This window comes from Eulemur rufifrons, chromosome 2, assembly GCF_041146395.1.
Source record: "Eulemur rufifrons isolate Redbay chromosome 2, OSU_ERuf_1, whole genome shotgun sequence".
In the NCBI taxonomy this organism is placed as follows: domain Eukaryota; kingdom Metazoa; phylum Chordata; class Mammalia; order Primates; family Lemuridae; genus Eulemur; species Eulemur rufifrons.
Genome location: NC_090984.1, coordinates 121,702,463 through 121,714,873, shown reverse-complemented (window position 1 = coordinate 121,714,873; position 12,411 = coordinate 121,702,463). Strand labels below are relative to the sequence as shown.

The window sequence follows — 12,411 nt, the reverse complement described above, 5'->3', positions numbered from 1 at the left end:
GGAGGACAATCAGTACTCCACGTTCCAGATGAGGACACCGAGGCCCACAAAAGTCACTGGACCTGATTGAGGCCAGCGTCAGTGAGTGGGGTGGAGCTGGACCTCGAGCCAGACATCCCGACGCTCAGTCTAGAACAGAACCTGGGCTTCCTGTTCTTGGAGGACTGCTGACACTAGAAGGTGAAAAAGCTGACGCAGTTTATCACGCATTTCCTGCGCGCCCGCTGTGTGTCCCCCCGCACTGGCTCTGGAGAGGCAGGCATGACTGAGACAGCACAGGTCTTGCTACCCAAGGACTAGCAGGCTAGCAGGGCTTCTGACACCAAAGAGGTGCTCTGAATAAACCCCCTAAGTACCATGATGGAGCGAATGCGCAGGGCCCTGGGGTGCCAGCCGCACCTGCCCAACAGGAAGCGGTGGGTGTAGCAGCACGGTTGTGGGCCTGGGTGTGGGCACCACTGGCGCGAGGTCTGAGCTCGGGGCCCAGCAGCTCTGCAAAGCCCTCTGTGAGGCCAGCTCCCCTTCCTTCTTCCCTTCAACTAGAGTGGCGGCTCCAAAGGTTAAAAAATAGGTCAGAGGAGGAAGAACTGGATTAAATATGTCTAAGATCTTTCTTATCTTTAAGTTCATTGGTGACTGTAGCCCAGCAAGGGAATTATTTACCCACCATCTGATTTCACCGTGGAGCTGCCTTGCTTCTTTACGTGCTCCTGCAGTGACTCACTCAAGGAAATGCACTCTCAAACAAGCGCCCAGACTTCTGGCAGCTTCAAAGAAATATTTTTAATACTGTGTTACTATTACTACTATTTTTTACTGCATAACTACCTCATCCTCACCATAATGAGAACTTCGCAAAGCTTAGAAAAAGATGTCTATAAAAAAGAAAAAACAAGGTAAAGACGAAATTCTACAGGGGCTTTGAGAACCTGCTGGGTGCAAGGGGACATCTCTGCCCTGAGACCCTTACCCTAGCATGGAGAGCGCCCCATTCCTTAGAATTTTTACAAATAAGCCAACTGGCCAATTTCACCAATTAGGAGACGCAGCCCGTGAAATAGCTCATGCTTTGAGATGGCATTACGCGTATCAATAGCCAATTAATCAAATATGAGGAAAGGGGCAGCCAAAGCCCTGGATCTGATCGACACTGGAGAGGAATGGCTGAGTGTTCCTTAGAGGAGGGAGATTTAAACGCCAATCACCATAACAAATAGGAGACTCGAGAGTAAAGTCCTCTGGGGGCACTCAACGCAGAGGCAGGTAACTCTTCACTCATCCCCAGCCCAGTGCCACCTGCAAAGATCACACTGGGTTTTTAAAAATAGTGTATATTTATCAAATATTGTGCATCAGGAACTGTCCTGAGCACTTTAAAAAAGGACCATCACAGTTAGTTCTCAGAACCACCTATGAAGCACAGTACAAGTCAGGAGACAGGCACAGAGAGATCAGGATAAGTACATATGTACACACATGCTCACACATACATGCACATATACCCACGAGCACACACATACACACATGAACACGCATACATCTATAGTGCACAGGCACTGGACTCGAGGCTTTGAAGTGCACAGAGGTGGCTAACACGTGACTCGTGCTCTCAGGAGAATACAGTTACTCAACACTCAACAGCTCTCATGGATGCCACGGATGCATCAGGCACTGTGGTGGGAGCTGGGGTCCTCGGGTGAGCAGGGCAGGTGTGTCCCCACCTCACAACAGCCTCGTGGGAGACCACACAGCAGCCAGGCCTTCACACTACAAAGTGGTGACTGTCAACAGGGAGCACAGGGAAGGTGCCTCACCCTGACGCGGGGTGGGACAAGGGGGCCACAGAAGTCTTCTGAGAGAAAGTGGCAACCAATGAGAGAGAAACACAAGCAGGCAAAGTGAAGATGGAATGAATGAGGAGAAGCAGAAACCAAGCGTCATGGGAAATCAGGGAGGGAGGCGAGAGGTTGGGGGGATGAGGGAAAGCTTTCTGGGAAGAGCGCTGAGACGGGTCTAGAGGGCAGGGGAGATTTTGGTAAGTAGAGGTGGCAAGAAAACATTCCAGGGAGGGAACAGTATTTGAAAAGCTTGGCATCCAACTCCGACAGGACTGCCCTTTCTAGGTTTGTCCTTGGCTGTGTGCCTACTACATTGCCTGCATATGCTTAGGAAAGAAAAACACTAGCTCATCAGAAGGCTCCCTGTGTGCCTTTCCTGTCCCTTTTAGTACCCTTTTCCTTTTTAAAAAAATATATCTGAGATAACATAAAACGACAACCTCAAGCCCCAGAGCTACAGAATCCTGTCTCTTGTTTCTGTCCATTTTTAAAAACCAGGGACAGTAGGATGGTAGGTGCCAGGATCAGTGGCAGCAGAGAAACACCCTGATCAGAACTCCCTCTAAGGAGAAGAGAGGGGCAGGTGGGGGCTTGCGCTAAAGAAAGACAACTCGAAGCCTTCCTCTGGCACTTTTGGCGGGACTCCTGGCCCTCCCTTCCCTTCCACTGCACCAGACAGCGTCTCCCTCAGAGGCCAGATGAGGAACAGCCAAGGAATGACTCTGTGACCCACCAACATGATTCTAGACACTAAATAAGAAGTTCCTCCAGCGGAAGGATAGGTTCAGGCAATGAAAGAGAATGGAAGCTAATAGTTTCTTCTATGGCTATGCAGACAAGCACAAATAACAATGACAACTCCTAAAACGCAGACAATGTAGACATTACCGTGAAGGAGGTCTATTTATTCTCCATGATGAGCCTGGAACATACCATGATGCTAGACTGCCTCCATCCATTTGCCAAAGGAAATACAAGGTCCCTTTGTCATCAGAGGATGAATATACTTAGGGAGTGGGAAATTTGCAGATGTGACTAAAGGTGCAAGGAGTTTGCATTCTCCATGCTGTGCTGCCCTTAGTCAAAGTTGCTGCTGAAAATAATGGAAAAAGTGAAATCGCCAATTAATGTATAAAAAATGTTCACCCTTACTAGTAAAGAAAAATGCAAAATAAAATGTTTCCTTTCTCTTGTGTTTACTAAGATTAATGAGAGTAGTAATGCCTGGTGATAGTGAAGGGTGGGGCAGTGGGCAATTGTCACGCATACTGGACAGAGTACAAACTAGAGTGCTCCTTCAGGAAGGCATTTGGCAAGATACACCACAACTTTAAAAGTGTATATATTGTTTGACACAGAAATATGCCCAAGGAAATAAATGGACAAGTGTGCAAAGAGGAACACAGAAGGATACAAAGCATACATACAAACATATAAGAATGCCCTCTATTACATGAGTGTAATAATGAAAAATGGGGACAACCAGTATGTTTAAAAGCAGAACGATGCTTACGTGGTATTTGATGGAGAACGTTGGCCACAAAAATGGTGGAAGATCCATACTCTTTTTTTTTTTTTTTTAGGCTAGTCAAGTGAAGCAGTGGGAGTGGAGAAGAACAAAGGGATCCAGAACTGGTTGTGATCAATTAGCTGTAAACACCACTGCACTCAGACCAGCAAGGTCCATCCTCTTGACATGGAAAGATGTTCATACCATAGTGCTAAGTGAGAAACTGTTCCTCTAGTCACAGCACTTCTGACACCAAATGTGTGGATGTCTAAACAAAGCAATTCTCCAATTCTCTGTGGACACTAACTGGATGTCCTACAATTTAATTCAATTGTGACACTACCTAGAGTTCGTGCAGATCCCACAGGTCATGGGCTCAGTCCCACAAGACTGCCCCCACACTTTAGACACTAATCGAAAGTAGTAGGTCCACCGGTTACCCACACTTCGGTCTGACTTGGCTACAGATTGGGGTTCCCATGACCTGCTCCTTAGATAATTTGCTATGATGACTCACATAATTCAGGAAGACATTGTATTTATTATAAAGGATACAGATGAACAGCCAGATTAAGAGATACACAGGGTGAGGTCCAGAAGGGACCCCAGCACAGGGGCTTCTGTCCTTATGGAGTTGGGGTATGCCACCCTTCCTGCATGTGGATGTGTTCATCAACCCAGAAGCTCTCTGACCCCCCCTTGCTTAGGTTTTTTAAGGAGGTTCCAGTAGGTAGGCAGGATTGAGTAAATCTCTGGCCATTGGTGATAAACTCCATCTCCCACTCTTCTCCCTTCCCTGGAGGCGAGGGGTGGGGCAGAGTGCTTCAACCTCTAATCACAAGGTTGGTTCCTCTGGAAACCAGCTCCATTCTGAAGCTATCTAGGCACTTCCAGACACTAGTCATCTCTTCAACTTACAAAAAGACACTCTTATTACTGCCCAGATTCCAAGGGTCTTAGAAGCTCTTATGTCAAGAAGAGGAGATTAAGACCAAATGTTATAACAGAAGATGCTCTATCACCTTTCTCACTCAGGAAGTTAATAGGGCTTGAAAGCTCTGTGCCAGCAACCAGGGCAGAGGCCATGTAAACATTTCCCATTATGCCACAGCAGGTTATAGGACAGCATGTACAGATGATTTTGGGGGAATAGCTATTCATTCATATGTGGACACAAAAACGTCTGTAAAGATACAGAAGTGTTAAGAGCAGCTAGCTCTGTGTTGTAAAATTACAGGGAACTTTCCCTTTTCTTGTCTGTATTTTCTATTTTCAATAATAGACATGAATTACCTACGTGAAAAAGGACTGGTTCACTCAGTGACTATGGCTGAAGAGGGATCCTGCCTCGTGGAAGTTCTAGGGTCCTTCAGGAAGTAAAAAAGGACATTCCGTTGTTATGGTTTCTTTACAGGATTTTATCTGCTCCTAGCGAATGGTCACAGTGACAATGTCTACACATGGTGAACTAGAATTCACTCCTGTCTAGACAATGTACATAAAACCATAAACCACTGGGGCTGGAAAGTCTTGTAGTGATCTAGATCAAGGCCATATCTGCCCTTTCAAAGATGGGGAAACTGAGGCCCACAGAGAAATGATCTGTTTAAGGTCACACAGTGAGTCAGTGGCGGAATCATACAAAAGCATAGAGAAGCAGTAGCCTTTATAGGCTCCTAAACTATGAACTGATATCTGATATGAGAATAAATTGTAGAAGGGAAGAAACTTGAGCCGGGCTGGGGTGTAGGGTACAGCCCGTAAACATTCCTCCCTGCCTGAGACTGCCAGCTTCCCCAGAAGGAAAGTGTGCTCCCACTGAAGATGCAGACGCCGGAAGTCTAAGTAAGGGGCTTCCGGTAGTCAGTATCAGCAAGCCAGGGCTGGGGCAGACCATGGACTCCAAGGCCTGTTTCTCAGTCATTTTCTGTCAGGGGCTGGAATCCTGGCATGGGCCATGCTCACTGTCCTACCCACGTCCAGATCCCACAAGTGAGACCACCTGGGACTGTGGGTACAAGGCAAACAGCTTGTCAGTCTTCCTCTCTGACCTATGAAGGCAGTGCAGAGTTATAGGAAAAGCACCGAATTTCAAACCAGAAGCCCTAAAATTTCAGTCTCAACTCCACTGGAAGATTCTGGTAGACACATCACTTTTTTTAATCCTAGGCCGCCGTCTGAATAAGTGTGTGTAACAGCAGCTGGCCTGACTACTGTAAATGAAAGCCAGATTATAAATGGTTTAGAGTATAAGCAAGTACTTTCTTGGCTGATAGTGTCTTCCTGTGGAGCTGCTAGGCCCTTACCCTACTAGGTTGCTTGGTTGGTGGGAGCCTTTCGTTAAGCAGGGAAGGGAAGGGGCATATAGGAGAAGTAGCCTGGCAAAAAACAGAAAGTCCAGGCTTTGATGAGAAAGCCTAGATATTATTATTACTATGATCATTATCTTTATCATACAACTTGGCCACAGAAGCCCCACTCTGCGTTCCCACCGAAGCATGCGCACCACCCCTGGCCATCATGCCCCGTCACACAGCACCCAGAGAAGCTGGGCCGCTGGTCTGTGAGCCATGCTCTATAAATAGCATGGACCAACAATGAGCACAGACAGCCGCGACCACAGCTAGGCCGTGGCACTGTTTCCACCAACAGGGGCTACACAGAGTTAACCCACTCAAGCAGCTCCTCATTCACCCAGAAGAGAGCCGTGCATTAGAAACCAGACAGACCCTCCCTGTCCCCTCGAACAATCTCCAGATGTCAATCTCTGTAGGAAAAACCCCAATAACCCGGCGACTGACTGTCTCTATGCACTGAGATAATTCCTGAACCTAGAGCCCTGTCCAGGTCCCCAGTGAACTCTAAGCTAGCTCTGTACTCCTTTCCTCCACCCAGGGAATTGTAACTACCATGATCCATGATTATTATTTTATGTATCTATTGTTTTACCTGCTAAATGGACTTTAGGTTCCCTAGGTTGGGCCTGAAGGTACAGAGTGAGTATCTAAAAGTATTGCTGTAAGATTCTGTGAGTACCAAGTAAAAATGTCAGAAAGACAGATCTTTCAATGCCTGAGTATCTCTGCCATGTAGAATTCAGGCAGCAGAAATATTGTTGTACCCATCCTTTCTCTAGAATAATTTTAAGAATCCCAATCCAACAGTGGGTTTCATGTTCGAGAAGCTGAAAGGACAGAAAGAAGAACATAGAAGTGTGGCCCCCGCCCATCTTCAGCACAGAGACGGTATAAACCGCATGAATGAGTGAAGTTCTGGGTTCAAATTTTGGCTAATTCTCTGGCTGTGGGATTACAGGGAAGAGAAGTCACTTTCCTCTCTGACGCTTGGCTTCCTAACCTAGAGAAGAGGGACGTTTTCTGGGAACTCATCTCCCAGGGCTGTGGCAAGAATCATCTATGAACACTGATGGGAGGACACTGTCCAATACCAAGTGCAGGGCAAATACGATTTGCTCGTAGGTTTAGTATCTAAGTGTCTTGTACCTACAAGGCCGGGAAGACCAGGAAGAGTCCACACTGGTGTCTGCCCACACACGGGGAGGAAGAGGTGGGAGACGCTGAGCAAGACCCAACCTGAGGAGATGCTGAGTCTCAGAGAGGACCATGATCCCAAGGCATTTGAGGAACAGCCCCAAGCAGGCCTCATGGACCCCACATACCTACCATCCAACAAGGCGAGCCTGCGAGGAGAGGACGGAGCTTTGGCTGAGTGTTTCCAAGGTGCCAGGCACCACCCTGGGCCCTTGAATCCTCCCCACCACTCTGTAAAGTGGAACTTAAGATGTCATTTTACAGATAAGGAAACTGAAGCGTAGAGACGATAACCAAATTGAATAAGATCAAAAGGGAAAGAACCAGTATTACTTGAGCTCTCATCATATACCAGGCACTATATACTATGTGCTTTATAAGCATTTCAAATTTAATCTTCATAACAACTCTAAGAAATAGGGTTTACAATTCTAAAGCCACGTAGGTGGCAGAGCAAAAAGTCAATGTACCATCTGGCTGCCCCCAAACAGATGCTTTTTCACTACTGCAAACTGCTCCTACCAAGGGAGGGTCGGATGGAATCTCCCCCAACACAGAGGGATGCAATAGAGAGCCTCACAGGCCTCTGCGGTAGTGGGTGGAAGAGAGGCTGCCGTGCACCGCGTGAGGTCTCACTGGCTTCACCCCCATGGAGAGCAGAATGGGCAGATCAGCTGCGACAGGGTCACGCAACGGAAGCGCACACTGTAACGAAAGATCACCGACTCTGATGCACACCGTGCGTGGAGCAATCCCTCAAGCATAACACCCAGTGAAAGAAATCCGACACAAGAAGTTCACACCGTAGGATCCCATTTATGTGAAGTACAAAAACAGTCAAAATGACCCTGCCATATGGAAGTGGACACTGTAGCTGTCCTTGAGAGGAGGGACTGCAGGAAGGGGGCCTGCTGGTGTGACTGTGTTCTACCGTGGTCTGGCGGCGGGCACTGGGAATGCACACACGTAGGACCGCACGGAGCTGAATGCTGCCTCTGCACGTGGCACGTTTAGCCCTCAGTTGTCAGTGGGCTCCCACACGGAAAGGAGGCCAATGCCAGCCGCACATGGGTGAGCAACTGCCACTCCTAAGGTAAGTCTCAAATCAGGCCACGCTCACAGTGTGCCCACACATCCAAAACCAGCTGGTGGCTCCCACCCCGCCCCTACAAGGCATTCATCCAACGCACAGATGTGGGAGGTCAGATTCTGAACCTGACTCCCTATCTGACGCTAATTATTTCCTCATAATGGGTCACGGCTTGCTTATTTGAAAATGAGGGCTAGATTAACTCATTTCCTTGTGATTCCACGGTAAATTTAATAAAATAACTAGTAGCTTTTATTTAATTTAAGTGCTTGCTTTGAAAGAGGTGTCTGACTAAAACCTTTTTTTTTTTGCCCCTCAGTATACCTATACGTACAGACAAAACAAAGATCAACTCCCACATCCTGGGGGCAGGTGGGTAAGTTCAGATGGCAAACATTAACCTCGGTTCCCTTCACCACAAAGATCAAGGCTCTTGGGTGGAAAAGACAGGTCAATAAACACCTGTGGGCACCTGCGACACTTCAGGCCCTGTGCTGGTCACTCAGCACCGCTGTGGCCGAGCAGCTTCCTCACCACACACACAGCTCTAAGCAGAAAACCCACAAACCGGGAGCCTTGGCGTGACGGGAAAGCACTGTACAAGTACTTGCTCTGGGTACGGCCTGTGGGGAGCATGCTCAAAACGTGTTCCTTATTTACTTAAAAAATTCTCCTAGTGTTTAAATTGGGCCCCAAAGCTCCAATATTATCAGGCCCAACAGACAGTTAAGCAGCATCTCCCCCCAGGTTCTGAGCAGCAGCAACAGCCACAGTAATAATACTCACACTGGGCATTGCTACTAGGTACTACCAGATTCTAGCAAATCCAGTAGTAACACTAATATTGAGTGGTTACTACGTGCCCGGCAGCCTGCTAGACATTTTACATTCTAGTTCGTTTAAAGGTCAACTGCAGGCCCATTCCTGACGCAATCAAGACATCCACAACCAGGAAAGCCTGGCTCCTCCCGCCACTGCAAATGTCCAGTGAAAGCCATGTGTATTTTTGCTTCTTTGCTTTTAACTTCTCTGCTCAGAAACTTTTGCTAGCCCCCGTCCCCCCGCTGTCTACACCAGATATCAAGCCCACTCAAAGTCTTCCAGGTATTGAGGGCCCTTCACTGTGCAAGCCCCATCACCCTTCCAGGTTCGTACCAAACCCACTGTCGGTATCCTAGGCCTCAGAAACACGGCATTACACTCCACCCCAGCACATGCCCTCTGTCTTTGCTCGCTGCTCCTTCTGCCTGGAATGCCCACTCCCACCTCTGTCTGTAAACTCCTCGCTCTTCCACGCCCCAGCTCAAATGTCACCACTGCTATGGAAGCCTCCCTTAGTGGTCCAGATGGGCAGAGTTACTTATTTCCTTTTCTGTGGTCCCTAAATACCTTGAACATACCTTTATTAGAGCACCGATTGCAATACATCATAGTTAGCTGTCTACCTGAAAAACTAAGTGCCTTGAAAGACCCTATTTATTAAATATTTCTTATCTATTCTGACTGGCCAGTTTCTTGCACTAAGTATTTAGGAAACATTAAGTATATGAATGAATAATTAAATTCAAGAATAAATTGTTGTTTGTTCTCTCCCACTCTGCCAAACATGTGTTCTAGAATATGGAAATAGGATGGCAAACATAAAACAGACCTGGATATATAGATTTAGGAACACAGCAATACATATCTATATCTCACAAATGGCAAAATGATACAAACTTCCATTTTTTCCTCCTTCAAACTGTCAATCTCTCTCTACATCTAGAGTGAGGCAGCAGCACCCACGTAACGTCAGCTCAATGTGGTGGCGGTGCTAGGACACCCAGAGAGCCACAGCTGCAGGTGGGCAGGGGTAGAACAAGAGAGGGTCTTAGCATCAGGCCAAGACAAAAGCCCTCCTTACCTCCTTCTTGGGAATTCATGATGTTCAGGGCAAACAGCATTGCATTGGAGAACGTGGTTGCTTCTTCCTTACTTGCAAAGTTTAAGCCATAGACCTGGCGGGCATCTCGCCACTGGTGGAAGGTTGGTGTTGCCTGATTGTACTTCAGCCCTTTCACGATTGAATAATTGATCACAACCTGGAGGGAAAAAGAGAGAGAAATACGTGTTAATAAATAAAATGTAAGTGAGCTGGAGGGAGCTGTGACGGAGCAAGGATATTATATTCCCTACAGGACAGGGGGATGGGGATGGGGTTTGAAGAAGGGAAAAGCATGATCAGGCAAATTTTCAGCCCATAAGCTACAGAGCAGTGAGGGTTTGAAAAACCTGTTATTTCCTTTAACAATGCTGTGTGGTCACAACCTCCAGATGAGAAGAGCTGAGCTGGGCGTCAGGTTCCCTGGGGCCTAGCAGTAGCCCTCCTCTCAGCCGGGCCACCCGAGGCAGTCACTGCACTTCTCTGGGCTGTTTCTCCAGTTATAAAACGGGGATAATAATCCTGGCTTAACCGACCTAACGGGGCTCCTGCGAGGATCACACTGTGACACATATCTTACCTACATGTCATCTTCTAGACATGACGCTCCTCAAGGGCAACAGTCTTTCTAATTCATATTTATGCCTCCCACACCTCTCTGCATAATCTCCAGTACTTAGAATGGATTAATAAGCGGGCTATGAGTTGGAAGAGGTTAAAGTTAAAAGATAACTTGGAAAAGTTAATGTGCCACACAAATACACAGCATCACCAATATCTTTATTATTAATCTATCAATAAGCATCAACAGACTGCCAGGAGCAATGCCAGGCCCATCAGGGAAAGATACGGAGAAGATGGAGAGAGATCCAGATATTGAGGTGCTTACAAGCTGTCAGGGGATTCAATACCAGGTCTGTCTGACCTCTAAACTTCTGTTTTTTTAGACATTTAAAGGAGAATTATTTCAAAGTACTTCAAGACTATATTTGCAAGTGGTACCAGTGAAGGCACTGGAGCCCTGGAGAAGACAACGCTGTGGGCTGCAGCCCTTATTCTGCTCCCCCACCCCCTCTGGCTTGGAGCCACATGGTCTAACATCATGGGATTTATTAGTTATCAGCCTCCTTGTCTGTGAAATGGGGAAGAATGTGATATGGCTATGCTGTGAGGATAAAATTACGTATGAGAAAGCAGCTGACAGCCCCGGCACACAGCAGATGGGCACGGAGTGCTAACTGAGAAACACTAAAGTCGCTGTGAGTTTAGGTATGCAAGCACAGTGTGGATGAGGCCGCACGGCCAGCCGGTAGTGATGCCAGGGAAAGGACTTTGCTGTAGGAGAGGTACAAGGTGATTTCTCAGATCTTGTTTGGCTTTGAGGCTGTAGGGCTCTGTGATCTGAGGTTGGGGAAAACTCTCTCTACGGTCACCACTGCCAGGAAGGTGAGCTCAGGAAGAGAGCTGGAGATGCCAAGGGACATGGCCAAGACACCTGGCTCACTGGCTGGGGCACTAAGGTGAGAAGTCTGGCTCATCGCTCTCCTTTGCTGCTCCACCTGCTGTGCTGCTGGACAAAGTAAGGCCAGAGGACAGCAAACACGAGCAAATCCAGAACAGCTTTCCCCAAGTCTCAGGCAGGTGGGAGTTGGGTTTGGGTTTTCCTATAAGAGGGGAAGGAGTGGGGAGAGAGAGTGCTACATCAGCTAAAGAATGTCATTGTTTCACAACTTAATTGTTACACACCGACAGGCAGGCATTTTGGCCATCATCTATACACAAGTTCCTGGGTGTCTCTGTTTTTCGCTCTTTGTGCTAGGAATACAGACTCGCATGCACACTTGGCTAAACCACAAGCACTGAGCTGGGGATGGCTCGGGTTAGCTCTAGGTCGTCAGAAGAAGGGCTGGAGGTTTTGTGGAGTACACAGTAAGAACTACCAAAGTGACTGTGGTTGAAACAGCTCTTAGGATTAGAGGACACATGAATAGCATACAGCGACCAGAATGAGAGAGATAAGAACCTGTTCCATTCTGCCCTGGCAAGTCCATGTCAGAAGTTCTGTGTTCAAGTTTTTTTTGTTTTTGGTACTACACTTTCTATGGGTATTAACAAACTCGAGCAAGCCAGAGGGAAATGCTCTTAAGTGGAAGGTCTGGAAACCACATAATGTCAAGAATAGTTGAGAAATATTGACGCAAGATAAAAGAAAACTCTTTGGGGTATCAAGACTACTGTCTCCAGGTATTGAGGGGATGTTCTGGGGAAGTGAGATCTAGAATCCTAGGGTTTGAAATCTCTGGTTGGCGAAATTGTTAAAGGGGAACTTAGAGGGTGTGAGAATCCGGGGGAGGCTGATGTCTATCCAGAACATGGAAATGAAGATAATATTATAAATAATACTGAACTAAATATCCTTGTGAAGATGTATTTCTACAGGATATATTCCTATAAGCAGAACTGCTGGATGGACATGACCATTTTAAAATTTATATTTACTA

The 12,411-nt window shown here is 47.1% G+C and overlaps 1 protein-coding gene across 3 annotated transcripts in view; it reads right to left on the bottom strand.

Annotated features, from left to right (window-relative positions):
• EVL (Enah/Vasp-like) overlaps positions 1-12,411 on the bottom strand; it is a 178,034-nt gene that overhangs the window by 36,479 nt on the left and 129,144 nt on the right. For all 3 annotated transcript variants that reach the window (XM_069489703.1, XM_069489684.1, XM_069489693.1), the window contains exon 3: positions 9,893-10,070. In XM_069489703.1, the coding sequence (XP_069345804.1) occupies positions 9,893-10,070 (178 nt within the window). The remainder of the gene's footprint in view (positions 1-9,892; positions 10,071-12,411) is intronic.